The 19,642-nt window shown below is 49.5% G+C and overlaps 1 protein-coding gene across 4 annotated transcripts in view; it reads left to right on the top strand.

The window, feature by feature from the left end:
* Positions 1-11,383, top strand: part of Fubp3 (far upstream element binding protein 3) — a 43,427-nt gene extending 32,044 nt beyond the window's left edge. Inside the window, exons 12-19 of one of the 4 annotated variants that reach the window (XM_021155915.1) lie at positions 1,836-1,977; positions 5,376-5,536; positions 6,282-6,355; positions 6,633-6,704; positions 6,839-6,915; positions 8,566-8,637; positions 9,355-9,482; positions 10,040-11,380. In XM_021155915.1, the coding sequence (XP_021011574.1) occupies positions 1,836-1,977; positions 5,376-5,536; positions 6,282-6,355; positions 6,633-6,704; positions 6,839-6,915; positions 8,566-8,637; positions 9,355-9,482; positions 10,040-10,048 (735 nt within the window). In that variant the 3' untranslated portion in view covers positions 10,049-11,380. Of the gene's footprint in view, positions 1-1,835; positions 1,978-5,375; positions 5,537-6,281; positions 6,356-6,632; positions 6,705-6,838; positions 6,916-8,565; positions 8,638-9,354 lie in introns of all 4 variants that reach the window. The other 3 variants (XM_029473515.1, XM_029473517.1, XM_021155916.1) reach the window with 3 other exon arrangements.
* Positions 11,384-19,642: the final 8,259 nt, after the last annotated feature.

The raw sequence follows: 19,642 nt of genomic DNA on the forward strand, positions 1-19,642 counted from the left end.
CAGTGTAAAAGTTGCACGTGCCTGTCAGGAGAAGCACCAAGCAGAGTGCCCACTACCAATAATCAGGCATGCTTGATACATAAAACAATTGGAATGGAATCCAGGAAGCACAGCAGGACCTAATCTGTTCCTGTGATACCATGTCTTCATACACTTGGGTTTTGTTGTTGATTTTTTGGGGGAAGCATTTTGGTACAGAGCCTGGCTCTGTAGTACAGGCTAGCCTTGAACTTGTGATCCTCCTGCCTCAGCTCCCAAGTATTGAGATTGAGAGGGGTGTCCTTAGTCCTGCTCTTATACTTGGTTCCAAGCTTGCCTTTAGAATGTGAGTCTGTGTGGCATCATTAGCATCTGTTAACTTATGATAGGGAGGGCATGTAAACAGTGGCAGGTGAGCACATGCCAGGAACTAGCCAAAGGACTGGAGAGCATATTGGAAATCAGATTGCCTGTTTCTCTATTAGCCCATGACCTCTGATAAGTTTTAAGGTGCCACCAGAGTTTCTGCTTGTCTTTGCAGCAGCAGACCAAGGCCTTTGACCAGGCAATGTGCCTGGTGTGGCTCCCACCAGCTGTTTCAGTTGTAAATGTATGCCTCCTATTCAGTCCCTGATGATCTGAGTGGGAGCACATGGGTGGGGGCTTGGTTTTTAACCGGAGTCCAGGTGGTTTTTAGGGTTGGACATAGTTAATACCTTTTCTGTGTAAGTTTGGAAGCTGAAGAAACATCTTCCCTCATATCCAGCATCTCGGGTGCTCGTGCCAGAGCCTGTCCAGAACCCCTGAGACTTCCATCTAGTTAGCTTATTGTTGTGCTGGCTCAGCTTCTAAGTGTATGCAGTTGTCCATCGTTGGCAGGGACATCTTCACTGTGCCAGAGCTACTCCAGACTCCCAAGTTGGCAGAGCACTGAAGAGGGATGAGGCCTGCTGCCTCTGAGTGGAATAGAAGGACTCCTTCATTAGAATGACTCTCATGTTTCCCAGACACACCCAATTGGACTTTCTAGGTCTCTCTGCTCCTTGGTCTTAGAGACAGGCTGCCTTTTTAACACAGTTTTCTGCCACAGCCCACTCTTCCTAAGAAGTTACTCTTGAGTATCTCTCTCTATGCCTTCTTAGTGATAAAACCACTTTTTTTAAAATACATATTTTTATTGTGTTTGTACTTATCATTGTATGTGCATGTTACATGCAATGAACTGTGTGTGGAAGTCAAAGGACAACTTGCAGGATTTGGATCTCCTTCCACCAGGTGAGTGAGTCTCAGGGATCAAAATCAGGACAGCAGTCTTAGCCCACTGAGCCATCTCACCAGCCCGAGAACTTTTTTTTTCTTTTAGATTCTGTTAGCCTTTCTGCTGGCCTGAGAACAAGATGTTATAGTTTACAGTGCAGTGACTAGATTGCCCTGTGTAGTGAGCAGCCTTGGGGAGGAGTTAGGTTACACATTACCCATCCTGCCACTTCCAGATGCTGGTAGCTCTCGAGCAGACATTATCTGCTCCAACAGACCTACAAGAGTTAGCCTCAGCTTCGAGTAAAGCCTTATCTTGAGGGCCCTGAAATGAAAATTCAGAAGGTCCCAGGCTTCAGCCCCGAGTCTTTGGCTTCCTGTTATAGGCAGGTATGTAGCTGCTGTGTGGATGCCCATATGTGTCTTTTTATAACACAGTGTTGTTGATTGTATTCTGAATGCAGGCTTCCAAGTCTGAGACGTTGAGAGTCAGATGTGTAGTGTTGGGTATACCCTGCCATTATTTTGCCTTCTCCCCAGGAAGCATGAGTGTGCTGCTGACAGCCAAAGGCTTCACTGTCACCCTTTTCCCTTACCAGGAAAGAGAGATCCTTGGTGGCCTCACAGTAGCAAGAGGAAGAGGCCGAGGCCGTAGTGACTGGAGTGTGGGCACTCCTGGGGGCGTCCAGGAAATTACGTACACAGTGCCAGCTGATAAGTGCGGCCTTGTGATAGGCAAAGGTAAGAGGCAGCTTTTCTGTCCCCTGCACCTGATCAAGGAAGGAAATGCCATCCTTCAGACCTATATTCAATGCATCTCTGGGGTCCCTGTCTTGACTCGTCATCATGGAGGCAAAGCACGTCCAAGTTATGGACAGGAAGTTAGGCCTGCCACTTAGGCTGTTGGAGAGAGGCTGGGAAGGTGTGTGAGCCTTTGGTGTTCTCTGTGGACTGGGATAAACTTGGTCTTGGATAAGTCACCAACACTGATGCTGCCTGCTGCAGAGTGCTTTCTGACACGAGACATCCTCTCCCTCACTGGCTTTGGGCACTGAGTCTTTGTGGACAGCATGGGAGCCTTTGAGCAGTGCATTCAGCCTGTGGGGGAACAGAGATTGCTGTTAGCGCCTAACCATTTGGGGGCAGTTTGGAGCATTGGGTGAAAAGCCTCATTCCTGCCTGCACAATGCCTTCCTTCCTGAGAGCCAGGAGGGAGCGGGCAGAGTAGACCCTGGGACCACCTTGTCTTGGCTGGCCTCCCTAGGAGCACTGAGCTGGAATTTGCTGCCAGCAGGACTTGTGTTTGACATTGGCTTTTGTGTTTTCCTTCAGAGTTCATTTGACAGCATAGAAAGATGTCTTTTCCCCAGGATTGTGTCTCCCCACCCCTCCCCCTCCCCCTCCCCCTCCCCCATTTCTTCTTACAGGGAACAGGGAATGTGTCTTGGGCTATTGCCACCAGCAAGTCTCATGCCTGCCTATGCGTCCTTGGGAGCTGGAGTGGGGTTAGTTACCAGCACCCACCCTCGGGACTTGTAGTTCTCCCAACTTGCGGGAGTGTCTGTCCTCCTTTAAGATCTTACTCTTTTGTGTCCATGTATTTCAGATGATTGGTTGGTAGGAACAGTGAAGGGTTTTGGTTTTAGTTTGAGACCGCTTACCCAGACTGCCTCTACCTTATGATCCTCTCGCTTCAGCCTCTAGGTCAGTGGTTCTAAACCTTCCTAACACTGCAGTCCTTTAATAAATATACACAGGTCTTCATGTTCTCATGACCCTCAACCATATCATTATTTCATTGCTACTTCAAAATTATGCTACTGTAATTTTGCTGTTATGACTTAACAATGTTAATAGCTGATAAACAGGAGTTTGGTATGTTACACTGTGGAGGTCCCATCCCTCAGGTTGAGAACTGCTGCTCAGGGTTCTAGGATCACAGCATGATGACGGATGGAGCAGTTGGCTCTTCTTTTCCTAGTAGCTGCTTAGAATGGTAGGCACCCCCACACTCCACCCAGCTCGTGGACAGTACCAAGAGATTAAATTCACTTGATATGTATAGGCAGGGATCACATCTAGGTGGCTTGGCCTTTTGAAAACCATTTTGTTAGTAATTTCATTTGCCTGTGTCTCAGAAAATCCTGGCAGAAGTACCCCATATCTCTCTCTCTCTCTCTCTCTCTCTCTCTCTCTCTCTCTCTCTCTCTCTGTGTGTGTGTGTGTGTGTGTGTGGTGTCATTGCCCATCCTCCACAGAGCCACCCAAGTAGGTCCTAGAGGACAGGAACAACAGAGCAAAATGTCCAGTAACAGTCTGGGATCCACCACAAGCTAAGGTGATCATGGAAAGGCTCTTTCAAAGGAGCTGTTTCCTTTTCTGGGGAAAAGCATGTGCTAGAGAGAGAAGGAGAGGAGAGAGAGAGCCTGCGTGCCCAGGCAACCATGCAGAGCTCTCCCAACTCCTGCCCTTGGACAGCCTCCCGGGCCCCTGCTGGATTTCCATGATAAACACAGCAACATTGACAGATAGTCTGGCCAGCCCTGCTCTTGTCAGCCAGTCCTTTTAGCAGCTTTGATTAATTGCTTTACGATTTCACGTCCAGCCGGCCGCTGGTGGGTCACTTCTGCCCCCCATCAGGTGGAAGAATGGAGCAGGCTGTTGAATGAGTCCAAGACAGCCACCATGTGCCAAACTAATGACCTCATTTTGAAGGAAGATGAACTTAAATTAACTCCTTGTGGCCGTATGTGGTTTTGCAGTGCCTCCATATCCGATTAACATGCTCCTGAGGTCTCAGCATCTTGGGCCATTGGCCTGGCTAAGGTGGGGCTGGCTGCTAGTCCTCAGTCTCAGGCGTACTTACTGCTCTTACCTGCTGAGTGGGACTACTGAGACTAGACACATGCAAGTGCTCTGCTTTTTGTTCCTCATTGCATCTCCAAATCTTGATTGGGAACAAAACAGCTTACTCTTCACGGGACAGAGATGATGAAGGCTGTAGCTTATGAGAAGAGGACCCAGGAGCTATACTGGGCATACAGAAAACACATAGCTGTCACCCCGACTGCCCTGCCCTCAGGAATGGTCACCAGGACTCACCTCCACTTTTGGTTCTTGACCCTTTTGAGATGAAATAAAGTCAAAGCTTGTCCCTGCTCTTTCTCCTCCTCAGCTGCCTCACTTGCTTGGCGGTGGCATAGATTAGCATCGTCTGCTGAGGCTGTAGGTGGAGTGCATAAAGGAGAGCTTTGGCATATGCAGCGTGTGACACCTGTCATTTCCAGCTGGGTTTGATTGGAAATGAGCAGGGGCAGCCCAACACTATGTGATCTTTGCTTTGAGGCTCATGGGACTCCCTGCTCCCCTTACCAGACTTTCCAACACATTATCTGTAGTTTTGTAAAACATGTGCTTAGGTTTTCCTTGTATTCTGGCAGTATTCTTCTCCCAGAGAGTTGATGGAATAGATCTAAGTTCTGTGAAATTTCAGAAGAATGGGTCATTGTTCACTGACTGGTGGAGTTTTTGTTATACATGTTTCATTAAGAGACTGAGACTTGCCGGTTTTCAGAGAGAACAACTAAATTTCCATCACTCGCTCCATCTAGGCCATGTGCCCCGCCTCCTCCCCCTGTGTACTGCTTCTGTCTGCACCCATCCCCCCACCAAGGCAGAGGGACCTGAGAGGGAACAGGGTGTGATACTGAAGGCCAGAGTGGGCTCCAGGCATTGTTGGGGCTGTAGCCGCCCATTTGACCTATGGAGGGAGGGCAGCCTCTGCCCAGGCTGAAGGCCTCCATTGTGTGTGGTAGGGCCATCAGGTCTCCATTCTTAAACTGAGGAGGATCAGCCTTCCCTGGGTAGACTTCAAGGCAGGCAGGAATGAGTTCAGTGGCCTGCAGCAGTTGAGCCCGGGCCCTTCTATGGGGCCCATGGCCACAGACGCTTCAGTCCAGCTCCAATCTTGTTTCCAGATGGCTAGTATTGCCTACAAGAAAGAAGCCCTGGATTTTGTCAGGGCCTGTGTGCAGTAAGCAGGGTATTTGTGGGCAAGAGTTAGCCTGTGCATTTCAGCCTCCCCTAAGCATAGGCCAGACTCTGCCTCCGATCTAATCAACCCTATCTCCTGCCTGCAGGGGGCGAGAACATCAAAAGCATCAACCAGCAATCAGGTGCCCATGTGGAGCTTCAGCGGAACCCCCCTCCTAACACCGACCCTAACCTGCGGATATTTACCATCAGGGGTGCTCCTCAGCAGATGGAGGTGGCCAGGCATCTCATAGATGAGAAAGTTGGCGTACGTACACGGGCCTTCCCCCACCTGGCTTATACTAGCTGGATTTGCTTTTGGATGTCCAAGGTACCTGCTTTCCCCCAGAACCTTGTGCTTCCTGTGCCTCTCCATCCTTGCATCGTGTGGGGGCAGCCTCTCCTCCTCTCCAAAGGAAAGTCCAAGGCTCAGGGAGTGCCAGGCCCCAGATGCAATGAGAGAAGCCCCTGGCATGACTGCCAGGGCTTCAGCAGTCAGACCTCCGGCCATGTCCCTGCAGGCGTAAATGAGCTGCGGGAAAGCAGCCTTCCCCCGGCACTGCCCCAGGCTCCCTCAGGCCTCACCCTGGCCACCAGCCCTGCAGGCAGCTTTCATTGACTCTGGCTTTAGTTTCAGGCACCTCAAAGCAGATAAAGAAAGGGAATGTTGATGGAGGACAGATGGGCCACTGCTCACCTCAATGGGGACGTAGAATGGCAGAAAGAGCCCTGGGCCAGCCTAAATTGACGGGAGAGTCAAGCAGGTTGGTCCTCCCCCAGGGTGACATGCAAGGGCAATCGTGGTGGTGCCAGGACTGGCTGTGTGGTGGTCTTGGTCATTTGAGGGGCAGAGCCACCGCTGCAGACATTGTCTGCTGGGGAAGGAAGCTAGTGTGAGTGCAGAGCTGTCTCCTTCACTTGACTTGCCTCCCATAGTGGCTTCCCTGGGTGGGCTTGGGCAGAGGGCAAAGTGACTCGGTGACACGGGTGAGAGCTGCTCTGTGCCCACACAGGGTGCCAGCCTCGGAGCCCCTGCAGCCTTCGGACAGAGCCCCTTCAGCCAGCCACCAGCCGCACCACATCAAAAGTGAGTCTTCTGCCTCCGTCTCCTGGTGGAAGGTTCCTCACCCAGCTAACCTCAGTCCAATTCCTCTGAAGTACTAATCCAGGTCCTGGGTGGGACCACACTGTTTTCCTCTCTCTCTGTCCTGTCCTGTAGATCGCTCACCATTCCGGGTAAAGCCCAGAGCTCGGGGGTTTCCAGTCACATGTCTTCCCAAGGGAGCACAATGCCTGGGTAGAGGGGAGTGGGTTGAGAGGGCAGCCCTTCCTGCAGATCAACAGTGCTCCTCCCTTCTCTACAGCACCTTTCCTCCCAGGGGCTTCCCCAACATCGCTGCTAAAGTTAATGGCAACCCCCACAGCACCCCTGTGAGGTAGGTGTTAACTGTCCCTCTGCCAGAAGGAGGGTGGGGGTGGGGGGCAGAACGATAAAGAGGAGGAGGCTCAGAAAGCAGGGGGAGGGCTCTGTGTCTCCTGCTATCACAAAGGATTCTTCTGTCACCCACAGTGGCCCTCCAGCTTTTCTGACCCAAGGCTGGGGCAGCACTTACCAGGCTTGGCAGCAGCCTACACAACAAGTCCCAAGTAAGTGACTCAAGATGGTGAGGATATACACCAGGGTGGCCAGGCTGATGCTCACAGAGCCAGGCACCTGATGGGGTGGGGTGAGTTGTTGAGTTCCACTCCTGGTGTAGCAGGACTCCTCCCCAGAGATGGGGCCCCGCAGACCCAGGCTCTGAGAACTCACAGAACAGAACGTGAGGCTGCTTTCCCTGGCTCACAGGGCCTCCTCAGAGCTGGGGGTGGGGCTGGACATGACAGTTGGTATGGTTTGACAAGGCTCTCTCCCTCTGGTCTCCATTTCTAAGGCTAAGCTCCAGCCAAGAGCTTCCTGTCCTCTGCCCTCCTAAGCAGCCTCCTGCCTGCTGAGGACCCTCAATTAGTCTTCTTTTGGCCAGGCAATTTCTCGCCAGGGACCTAAAAAAGGGCATTTTCTGTCACCTAGACTTCTCAGAAGCAGAACTATCTTTGCTGAGCCACTAGAAGGGGAGGTGTGTACAGTCTTCAGCCCCTCTCCATCTCCACGCTGGCACAGCCAGTTCTGCTCTGCTTTGCCTTCTCAGACAGCAGCTGAAGTGTTTCATGAGCTCTGTTCATGAAACAGCCATTTTGTTCCCTTTCCTCCCTTAAACCTGACAGGTGCTTCCCAGTGAGCACCTACTGATGCTGGGGTCCACCCTCGTCACACTCAGCAGGCTTGTTCTGCTGTCTCCTCGCCTCCTGGGAGGACTCAAGTGCTGGGCTCTTGGATACTGCTGATGTGTGTATCCCCAAGGCAAGAGGATGACAGGATTGTGGTCCCGTTGTTCCCAGATGTACCCCTGGGAGAAAGACTCCTCCCCGCTTCCCCTAAAGGAGCACTTACAGTCGGGTCCGGCAGAACCTGAAGCCCAGTTGATTGGCTTTGGTGTGGGTGGTAAACAGGAAGAAGCAAGACAGACTAGCTGCCTCTAGCTGTGTGACTGAGCGCTGCCTGTGTGCAGGCACAGGCCTGTGCACACCCCACATCACAGGGAAGAAAACAAGCTGTTGGTTCAGCACCTGTCCCCTTCCCCTCCATTGGTCTTAATTAGCATGGCAAAAATGACAGGCACTTTGCTGAGCTGTGTGGACTGGCATGTTCTTCATAGTCCTCTGGCTGCCTTACACTCACTCTGATGAGTGGTGAGGGCTTTGGTGAGCTAGTGCTTGTCTCTGGCCTCTCTGCCTTGTTACTGCCCCAGCCTAGTGCTGCCTTTCCTTGACACTGGGTGTCTCCTCATTCCTGTCTCCTGCTAGCAGTGGAGAAGGAGGCACCTAGGCCTCTGTGCTTTTCCCACACTGAAAGGCCAGACCAGGCAAGGGCCAGGTGGGCTTGTTACCTCTGTCACTGGCACGTGCGCCATCAGCACATGTGCACAGGGTTTGTCCGGCCTCGAACCCCAGGCCTGTGCCTTCATGTTCTGTTCTACACAGAGAATTTCCACTCTTGTAACCTTTCTTGTCCAGGGGACAGTAGTGGAGTTGTGGGGCCTCATGGGGTGTTCATGAGGAACTAGGTTCAGAGTTTGAGAAGGCTTTGGCTTCCAACCCTGCCTCCTAAAGACCCTGGTTGAAGCCAACTTCACTGGGGCTGAAGTGAGCCACGGTGGGAGTTGATGAGCAAGGCCTGACTGCTGTCTGTTTTCTGCACAGGCCAGCAGAGTCAGCCACAGAACAGCCAGCCCGACTACAGCAAGGCCTGGGAGGACTATTACAAAAAACAGAGTGAGTGCAGCCATCATGCGCTGTCCAGGGTCACCCGTACCCTCTCTGGGGCTGTGTCTAGGTGCCCACCTTGTCTCTCCATATGTCCTGTCAGAGGAAGCCAGATGTGGCCAGTGCCTATGGGGTGTGTTGTCCTCAGTCTTTGGAGGCCATGTCAGGGCAGGCAAGAGGTCACAGTGCAGAGATTGGGGCTACCACTTCACTGGCTGCTGGTGCCTGTCTTTCCTTTGGAGTCCATTTCTCCTTATACTACCAGGAAGCAGCTCAGGCTTGAGGGTGACTGGCATTAGCGAAGGGCCTGGGCATGTTTCAGTCTAAGCCATTTTGGGGTCTAGTGTAGGGTTGCGGGACAACATCTCACACCTAGAAGCATCATTTGCTGATTGGAAGGCCCAGGGCAAAGTTGCTTGGCCTTGGGGGCCAAAGCATCTCTGGGCCAGTCGCTGCACTGGTGACTGATGGGCCGTGTCAGGGGTCTCCTCACTGGGGCTTGGGGCCTATTTAACACCAACCCACCCTTACCCAGCCCCACCTGAAAGCTGCCTTGCACTGGCTCTCCCAGCTCTGCCTGTGCCCAGGGCTGCTGCAGGCAGTCAGGGCAGTATAGTCCTATAGAAGTGTAGCATCTAGGTGGGCTTTGGCTGAGGCCTTAGCCTGAGAGAAAGGACCTCCCACCCCCTCCCCTTCTTTAACTCCTTTCTGTTCTTTGTCCTCCAGGTCATCCCACCAGTGCTGCCCCGCAGGCCAGCTCCCCCCCAGACTACACGATGGCCTGGGCTGAGTACTACAGGCAGCAGGCCGCCTTCTATGGGCAGACTTTAGGGCAGGCTCAGGCCCACAGCCAGGTCTGTAGCCAGTCCCCAGCGCCATGATGCCACCCAGCCTTTGTGCTTGCCTAGCCCCAGGGTGAGCACAGTGGCCTGTGAGGGTCTCCTCTGTCCCTCCACTCCAAACCCTGAGCTTGAGCAGAGGCTGCTCCTCCTAGCTCTGGGCCTAGAAACCCTGACTATACCTAAGTGCCCTGGGTCTGCAGTGAACCAGGACCACTCCAGTAGTAGTTCTTGCAGAGAGTGGCCAGGTTGGGCCTTTACCTGCACAGCACCTTTGGGGCCAAGCAAGTGGAGGGCCAGCTTGGCCTCTTTATGTGTAGAAACGAGGAGGGCTCTCTCCGGTTCTCAGCCAAGAAGGAGTTCTCTCTCCTTGGACCTTGGGGGCAAGGCTCCCTCCCAGGGGGTACCTTTTGCCTTGTAGGAAGCTGGGGTTAGGCCTGGTGACCCAGGAGAAGCCTTCCCCTTTCATCCCGTACCCCCACATTCTGACCCTAGAACCTGAGGTGCTTAGCATTCAGTACCTGGTGGTATGAGGCGCTGGTCTTGGGCTGACCCTCTCCCTCCCCCCACAGGAGCAGTAGATGGGCATCTGCCGCGGCTCTTCCCCGAAATCAGTGTGAGAGAAACCTGTTTGTTACAGAGATTTTTAGATTTGCAAACCTTTCGATGAAGACCTTTGTTTTGTTCTGTGAAACACTATATTTAGATTAACAGAAATTTTCTAAAAATTGGGAAAATTAGTTACTAAACATTGCTGGTAATTTTTACGTCATGATTTCTTTGTAAATGTGTGAGCTCCGGGGCTCTTGGAGCGAAACCTGCAAGCTCGGGTGCCCAAGCTCTCCTCGGAGCCTGGCATTTCATCACACGATGGCTTTGTCTTGTGTCTTTTTAGTTACAGTTTTGGGTGGGTTTGTTGTTGTTGTTGTTGTTGTTGTTGGGTTTTTGTTCTTGTTTTGGGTTTTTGTTTTCCCTTTTTTTTTTTTTTTCTGTTACAACAGAAAAAATGGCTTGGAAGTCTTAGGTGGTAATGTAACAAACTCTTTAAAATTTTTTGAAGCAGTATTTAAATATTCGTAAATGTAAATTCATTGTGTTTCACCTCTAATTTCTTGTATCTTGGCTGTCTGGTTTTATTGCATTTTTAAAAAAAAAACTGAACTATTATGTATTGTAATTAATGATGTGAATTTTGAACTGAGACGGGTCCTTGTGTTGTGGGAGGGTCATTTGTGGGTTGTGTCATTTCTAGCATTTTGATGGTGATGCAGAGACGCGGTCTGCCTTCTTGTAAGCTGCTCGTCTCCATTANCCAGGGCAGTTGTGTGTCTAAGACCTCCAAGCTGGTTTTAAAAACAAANAGCCTTTCTCTATTCTCAGAAATATAAATACTGTTATTTTTAATATTAAAAAGAAATTCAATATAACTTTTAACAAACACTGTGGACATTAAACCATATAAAAAAATGTAGTAACTATTTTTTAACTCCAGGGTGTTTTTGCTTTTTTTCCTTAAATATTTTCTTAATATTTGTCAAATTAACTAGATAAATAAATAAATCTAGTATTAACAACAGTATGAGTTAAATAATTTTGATTTAATAAAAGGGATACTATGATTTCCAGTGTTTACTGTAGTGTATCTTGTACAGATAACATGTATTTTTAAAGGAAACACGGGATTGAAGCTATTTTCTCCTGCATTTTGAATTGACCTGAGGAACATTCCGTTTGAAACGCGCTCGTTACAGTTTGCGCTTCTTGTTTTCCTTANGATGCTTGAAATGTCTAACTATTAAAAAGGCATTGGAAATGTTATGCATGTTGTTTTTTAAAGATGTTCTTTTTATTTGACTGACAATTCATTTTACACTCTATATAATAAAATTTCCACAAGATGTCTTGTGGACAAAGTGTTCTTAGTCTGTTTTGTTTGCTGGCCCCTGTCTCTTGCCCTGCCTAGCTGATAATGGCCCTGCATCAGCCCAACTCTTTAATATACACAGCCTCTGGGGACTTCTGAAGTAAAGCTCGTTTTATGTGGCAGCTTTACACTTGACCCTTTGACTTAAGGCCACACTAAGGACCGGCCTTCACAGTGACAGCATCTGAGCGAGAACAGTTCTGCTTGGTCCTGAGAAAGGTGTGGTCCCTGAGGAAGCCAATGGACCAGCACCCCACTGAGCTGAGACCCTCCCCAGCTGCCTCCCCCACCCCACACTCTGAGGTGGCATGCTCTCACCTAAAAGCACACCAGCCCTGCCCTGTGTGTGCGCCTAGGTGGTCTCCCTGCCTACTGCACCCTCAAGGCCCACTCACCCATGCCTCTGGTGGGTGGTGGATCTTCCCAGCAGGCCCAGGTAGGACTCTGAGACTGCAGCAGATGCATCCCTTTTGTTCTGAGAAAACAAGAATACAACCCCACCTACTGCAGGCCTACCCCAGGACCCAGAGGGGGCAAGGCAGCCTTGCTGGCTGTTTTCTGTCTCCGTTTGAAAGCAACTGGTTTGAAATTTAGTTTCTTACCAGGGCATCTGCCTGGCTCAGCCTTCACCGTGTACTTACATACTATGGAATTGTCCCAGTGTAGTCAGTCACCAGTCCTTGCTCAGAACCCTCCAACCCTCTTCCTGGTGTGTGTTTGTATATATCAAAAGAGAAATAGTCCATTAGAGTGTGTCTGTGTGTGTGTGAACATACAACAGGCCCATTAGTCTTTACTCAGAACCCTCTTTATGGTGTGTGTGTGTGTGTGTGTGTGTGTGTGCACGAGAATGTGCATGTGTTTGTGTGCCTTGTCTCCACCACACACTTGAGAATGAGAGACACATCTGTGGATCCTTTAGCCCAAAATGGTATGGAGAATGTCCCATCTGGGCCACACTGAGGCCTGTTGAGAGCCGGAAGACAAAAAGGAGATGTGGCATCTTTAACTACACCTCTAGAGAATCGAGTTTGACATTGAGAAATTGAATAGTGAAAGCCACTGGGGAGGGGGAGGGCCAGCAACAAGGGCAGCAGCGCTGATGGCAGTAATGCAAGTTGGAGAGGGCATTACAGGGAAGACTTCCTTCTAATTCATCTTCCAAGCTCAGTGCCAAAACAGCATTTGGCATGGCTCACAGGGAGCAATTGTGTGATAATGAACCCTAAGGTGTCCCTTAATTGAAGACTGAGCATTGCGGTTTGTGCCAAGAGTCATAAATGGCGCAGGCTTGCGGGAGGATGCATTTTCTTAAATGTATCGGTAAGTACAGATTAGCGTTTGTCCCCAGTGAAATGCCGTACTATAAATTATGGAAATCTCTCTTTCCCTCTGATGCAATCTTCTGTTGGGGGGTGGGGTGTGCAGAGCAGCAGGCCGCAGGGGGGAAAGTTTGCAAGCATATGAAATTTGGCCTCTCATTAACATGGCGCCCGCCCTCCGAAGATGGTTTCCATCAGCAGTCTGCCGTCCTGGAAGGCTAAAGTGCTTGAAATGTACCAAGTTCAGCGGTTGTGTTCCATTAAGAAAGCTGCATGGTCATCATGGAGGGCAGTATGTGTTTGGCGAGGTCGGGGTGGGTGGTGCCTGGTCTGTATTCAGAGGGCTCCCCCAACACCCACCTTGCCACACCCATGCTGGCTCTGCCCACAATCAGGATTCAGCAGGACTTCTGCTGAACTGAAGCAGCCCCATCCAAGTTGGAACTGGAGTGAGGAGTTCTCCATCCGCCAAGGGATGTACCTCCATTAACCGCTCCTGGTCTGTCAAGTAGGAGGCAGTCTTATGCCTCAGTGGGACCATCTTAGAGGGTGATCATCCATGTATCTGTCCTATGGCCCCACAGGCATACAGATGGTGTGCTGCAGTGCCCAGACCAAGGGGCACTGGACATGCAGGAGCCCGGCTCCAGCTGGCTCCCGGACTGCTGCTTCCCAGGCCCACTTCCAGCCCTCCAGGGCCCAGCTGGGGTTTAGGTTAGGCTAATGCAACTGCTCCTAAAGGACTCAGATTAATGGCCAGAAAGTGGTCTGACAAGCCCGCAGGGGGCTGCTGAGCCAGGGTGCTTGCATGGTTATCTTGGGCTTTGTCTTCTCCAAGTTCCATAAGGGAGTGCTCACCCTTTCCATACTGGATCCAAGGCTGGAAGGTACTGACCTACACCTTGATACAGACTCAAAGGGGCAGGTGCTGTGTGGTCTGACCTTGAACTCAGATCCACCTGCCTCTGCCTTCCGAGTGCCAGGATTAAAGGCGTGCGCCACCACTGTCTGGCTTGTGTGGCCATTTTAGACAAGAGTCTGAGCCCCACACGGCCACATTCTTCAGATGTCTGTGCTTTTCGTTGGCAATTGTGCTGTTAAACCCCAAGCATGATAAGCCACAAGCACTGCTTGATAAGTCTGAGCATGGGAAGCCGGGTGGGCCTTTAGGCAATAGGTATGGGCATTGGACTGCATGCAGGCCTGAGTAGGTTCTATGCCTGTGAGTTGGGTGTCGGTGGGTCAAAGTTGATACCTACGTACACCTGTAAATATAGACACAGCTATAAGCATAGACACTCATCTGTGCTTCCTGACTGTAGATGCAATGTGACCAGCCATCTCCTGCTCCTGCCTCCACAGCCTCCCCACCGTGACGCACTGAATAGACGGCATCAAAAGAAGCCTTTCCTTCCTTAGGTTGCTCTGGTGAGGGATTGTCACAGCAAGGAGAAAAATAACACACTTTCAGCCTCAGTGACCACCCTGTTCATGAGGTGGGATGAATCCAGCTGAGGTCACCATGGGAAGTGGCAGCTGGTCCTGACCACCATGGTGGCTTTCTGCAAGTGCAGTGGGGACAAGCTGATCTAAATACAGCACAGAACTATTCCACCCTATGCCACCCCCACACCGAGTCTCAGCAGCCAGCACCTGGAAAAGACCAGCTAGGACAGGATGGAACCCTGCAAGCAGCCAGATTCACACCATAGTAACAAGGGTGACAAATGGGCGTGCTTGGTCAAGGCTGCTTCATTCTGATCTGCAGTGACTTTTCTGGAAATCTCACTTCTGGCTCTTCACAAACAAATCTACAACCCTCTGCTGTGTCAGATTATCTGACCATCACTTCCCTGAGAAGCAGGCACCCTAGCCCAGAACTGAAGCTCTCAGTTCTCCAGCTGTCCCTCTATCATGGGCTACCATGTGGCTAGCAAACATCACAAGCCTGGCCCTTGTCCCCACTTCAGTGGAGATTGGTCCAGTGAGTAGAAAAAGCTCTTTAGTGCAGTTCCATCCCCTGGATCTGGGTCACACCCCTGGTCTTCAAATCATTCGAGGCTCAGGCCTCAGATAGAGGGGTCTATAGACGCATAGCAGTTTGATTTAGTTGCCGAGTTGTGAGTTTTGTTTGTTTGTATGTGTGGCAGGGGTGTGCGCAGGACAGGCACGTGTGGGTTCATACTCAATGCACATACACACACACACACACACACACACACACAGAGCCTCAGTTAAATGTTTCCCGTTATAAGAATTGTCATAATTAATTAATTAATTTTAAAAAGACGGGCATGGTGGCGCACGCCTTTAATCCCAGCACTTGGGAGGCAGAGGCAGGCAAATTTCTGAGTTCAAGGCCAGCCTGGTCTACAAAGTGAGTTCCAGGACAGCCAGGGCTACACAGAGAAAACCTGTCTCAAAAAACAAAACAAAACAAAAAGAGTCGTCATGACTCTGGTGCTTTGTCACAGCAGTAGAAACTCTGACTAAGATGGGGGATAGGGGATGAACTGGAGAGGAAGGAACTGGGGTAGATGGGATCAAAACACAATATGTTCACGTATGAATATTAAATATTTAATTAAAAATGAGGTGCTGCATAGATGGCTTGGTGATTAAGAGTGCATGCTGCTCTTCCACAGGCACTGAGTTTGGTTACCAGGTTCCATGCCGGCTGCCTCACAGCTGCCTGTAACTCAGCTCCAGGGCTCTGAGCCTCTCATTTGGTCTCCCCTTACTCAATCACACTCACGCATGCGTGCACACCCCCACACAGACACAGACACAAACACAAACACAAACAAAAAATATCTAAGACTGGGCAGTGGTGGCGCACGCCTTTAATCCCACCACTTGGCAGGCGGATTTCTGAGTTCGAGGCCAGCCTGGTCTGCAAAGTGAGTTCCAGGACAGCCAGGACTACACAGAGAATCCCTGTCTTGGGAAAAAAAAAAAAAAAAAAAAAAACTAAATTAGAAAGCCATACACAGCCCTGGGTGTTTGTAATCCAAAGGCCAGGGCAGGATTCCTGGAGTTTGTTGACCCATAAATTCCAGTTATCAGCAAGGTTCAGAGGTTCAAGTCCATTGTCATCATGATGGAAAACATGGCAGCACACAGGCAGACATGGTGCTGGAGAAGAAGCTGAGAGAGAAGTGACACTGGGCCTGGCTTGAGCATCTGAAACTCCAAAGCCAACCTCTGTGTACTTCCTCCAACAAGGCCACACGGCCCAATAGTGCCACTCTCTAATGACAAACAATCAGACATTCAAATATTTGAGTCTATGGGGGTCATTCTTCTTTCTCTGCTTCTTTTCTTTGTTTCATTCTTTCTTGCTTGCTTTATTTCTTTCTTTCCTTTTTGTTTTGTTTTGTTTGTTTCTTGAGACAAGGTTTCTCTGTGCAACCCTGTCTGTCCTGGAACTCACTCTGTAGACCAGGCTGGCCTCGAACCACCTGCCTCTGACTCCCAAGTGCTGGGATTCTCCACCACCACTGGCCTATAGGAGCCATTCTTATTCAATCTGCTGTTCCTCTCTAAATTCCTATGCTTTCCCTCATCACCTCTCACTGTCTCTCAATTTAGCATCCAGCCAGCCTCTGTGTGCATGGGTGACAACCTGACCTCTCAAGGCTGGCATCCCTGAAGAAAGTGATTCTTTGGTTTTTTTTTTTTTAAGGTTTTATTATTATATCTAAGTACACTGTAGCTGTCCTCAGGCACACCAGAAGAGAGCATCAGATTCCATTACAGATGCTTGTGAGCCACCATGTGGTTGCTGGGAATTGAACTCAGGTCCTCTAGAAGGCAGGCAGTGCTCTTAACTGCTGAGCCATCTTTCCAGCCCCCCCCCCTTTTTTTAAAGATCTATTTATCATTACACATAAGTACACCGTAGCTGTCTTCAGAGAGCGTCAGATCTTATTATGGGTGGTTGTGAGCCACCATGTGGTTGCTGGGATTTGAACTCAGGACCTTTGGAAGAGCAGTCAGTGCTCTTACCCACTAAGCCATCTCACCAGCCCAAGAAAGTGATTCTTAAGCCCTGTATCCACCCACCCTCTGTATCCTTCAACTCCAATGGCACCTCAGATGAGAGCAGGACTTTTAACCCCTCCTCCATCCATGCTGGGATTTCTGTTGATCCTAGCCACCTAGATCGCGTGTGTAACTGCATTGCCATGTCAAGAAATACTGTTTTATCACTCTGGCTTTCACAATCATCAAACTCACTCATCCACCATGACCTCTAAGTCTAGAGGAGATGGTGTGATGTGGACTTTCTGTCTCTCACCTCCTGCATGGTGACTGTGTGGTTGGTTTCTGTCTTAGTCACTATCTGCTGCAGCAGGAGGCTTCAGTGATGAGGGCTGAGAGATGCACTTAGTTATGGGTAGAAAGACAAGAACCTAAGGGGCAGTTTGTTACCATGTTTATTTAACAAAATAATACTAGTAGGTTCTCCCCTAGGTGTGGCCAACTTTTATGTGGGCATTAGGGTTCAAAACTCATGTTGAAGAGCTCACCCTTGCAGAGCAAGCACTCCACATGCTGAATTGTGTAGGCATAACTCTTCGTGGCCTATTTGAATAAACATTCAACCGCTCCTCTAGCCCATGACTCAGCAGAGGTGGTGGAAGAGAAAAGCTATTAGGACACAGAGACACCACGTGTGCATGGACCAGCAGCTGTAGTTCAATCCTGAAGAAACCAAAGACTCTCTCAGAAGCAGCAAGAAGCCACCAGAACCTCATGAGAAATTCTTTGTAGAGTTTCTCTCAGGCATTACCACAAATGGTGCTCAGCAATGCAATGTAAGGCGAACCAATGCATGCATGTCATTAGCAAAAAATATGGAAGTGGAGCAAAGCAAACCACTGCTTGAGCTCCCTCTGTCTGTGGGGTCACATTTATACTCCTTCATCATGCGTCCTTTCACATGTCTGTATAGCAAGACATCCCTTCAACTGTGTCTGCTTCAGCAAAACCATCTTTTACCTGGGTGCCCCAGCAAACACCATTTGACATAAGAGTCCAGTTCCCAGCACCCAGTACCACAAGCATGTACACATACATGCATGCATACACACATGCATACATAACATACAGAATGCCCACAAACATACAGGCAAGCACATGTAAAATAAAAATAAATCTTTATTATTTTTTTTTTAAATAGAACTTGCTGGAATGATACTGGAATTGCTAACCTATAACTCAACTTGGGAAGAATGAGTCGCTGGACCCGACCTTCCTTCCCGTGACCTTTTTCTGTCTTTAATTATAGTGCTTTTCAGTACAGCCTTTTCATATCTCATTTTCATGTCTATCTATGTATCTATGTATCTATCTATCAAAGTATCTATCTATGTATCTATGTATGTATTATGTATGTATGTATGTATCTATATCTATCTATCTATCTATCTATCTATCTATCTATCCATCCATCCATCCATCCATCCATCCATCCATCCATCTATCTATCTATCTATCTATCTATCTATCTATCTATCTATCTATCTATCTAACAGTTCAGGTGTTGTTCCTTAGGCACCAGCCACCCGTTTTACATGTATGTATTAGTCGGGGGGAGAGGGGGGACATATGCCAAAAAGGCCTGGATGGTGTCAGAGGACATCTTACAGGAGTGGGTTCTCCCCTTCCACCTGAGGGCTCCAGAGACTGAACTCAGGTTGTCAGGCCAGGCAGTAAATGCCTTTACCCACTGAGGCGGTTTCCCCAGTCCACCAGCCACCTTCCTTATTATTGTCTCTGTTGAGACAGGCTCTCACTGCCCTGGAACTTGCCAAGTAGCTTGGCTAGCTGGCCAGGGAGCCCCAGGGGTCCATCTGTCTCTGCCTCTCTAGTGCTGGGGTTACAAAAGGGTGCTACTGTGCTTGGTTACCGGACAGTGGCTTCCTCCCCCTCCTCCCTTCCTTCCTCTTCATTAATATTTATTCTGGGGATTAAACTTATGTTCTCTATGCTTTTCCCTTCTCCCAGGGGTCCTTGGTCTCTGGCCCATGAGGAGGAAAAAGGGAACAGAGTCAATAAACAGGGTTTCAGATGGCCTGTGAGTACCAGGACCAACTTCAGGGAGGCAGATCAACTTTACTCGGGGTGAATCAAACATTACATAGTTTTGGGGAAGGAGGTAGGAATATCTAGGGTGGCAAGGTCATTCATTGGCTGAAGGCTAAGGTACGGAGATGCCTCATTAGCATGGGGAAGCATTCCAGAAGTCTAAGATGCTAGCTGAATGGGTTCTTACCCAGAGCAAGGACGTTGAACCTGGAATCTAACCAAGGCTACCTGATGTTCTGCAGGTGTAGGATGTGTGTAGGGTGTAGGGTGTAGGGTGGAGGGTGGAGTGTCCAGGAACCCACACGTTGAGAAAACTTGAAACCTCACTGACAAAGGCAGTCTGCTATTTTCCACTAAGGTCAGGGCTTTTCAGTAACATCAGACTTTCACCTTAGCAGCAGGACAACAGTCCTCAAATTTACTTTTGTTGCTATTGTTTTGTTTTGTTATTTGAAGTCAGCATTTTTGTAAGTAGTCCTGGCTGGGCTGAACCTATGTAGAGCAGGATCACTGCAAACGAAGGGATCCACTTGCCTCAGCCTCCTCATTAAGTTCACTTTTGTTTGTTTGTTTGTTTGTTTAGTTGGTTTTGTTTTGTTTTTTAAAGATGGGGCTTCTCTGTGTAGCCCCGGACACCCTAGAACTAGCTCTGTAGACCAGGCTGGTCTTGAACTCAGAGATCCACCTGCCTCTGCCTCCTGAGTTCTGGGACCAAAGGCGTGCGACACCATTGCCCGGCTGCTATATTGACTTTTTATGCTTCCTCCCTCCCTCCTTTTTTTCTTCCTGGCAGTCTTGAGAACTGAATCCCTGCTCTGGACAAGGTAGACCAGTTC

Source organism: Mus caroli, chromosome 2, assembly GCF_900094665.2.
Source record: "Mus caroli chromosome 2, CAROLI_EIJ_v1.1, whole genome shotgun sequence".
Lineage (NCBI taxonomy): Eukaryota > Metazoa > Chordata > Mammalia > Rodentia > Muridae > Mus > Mus caroli.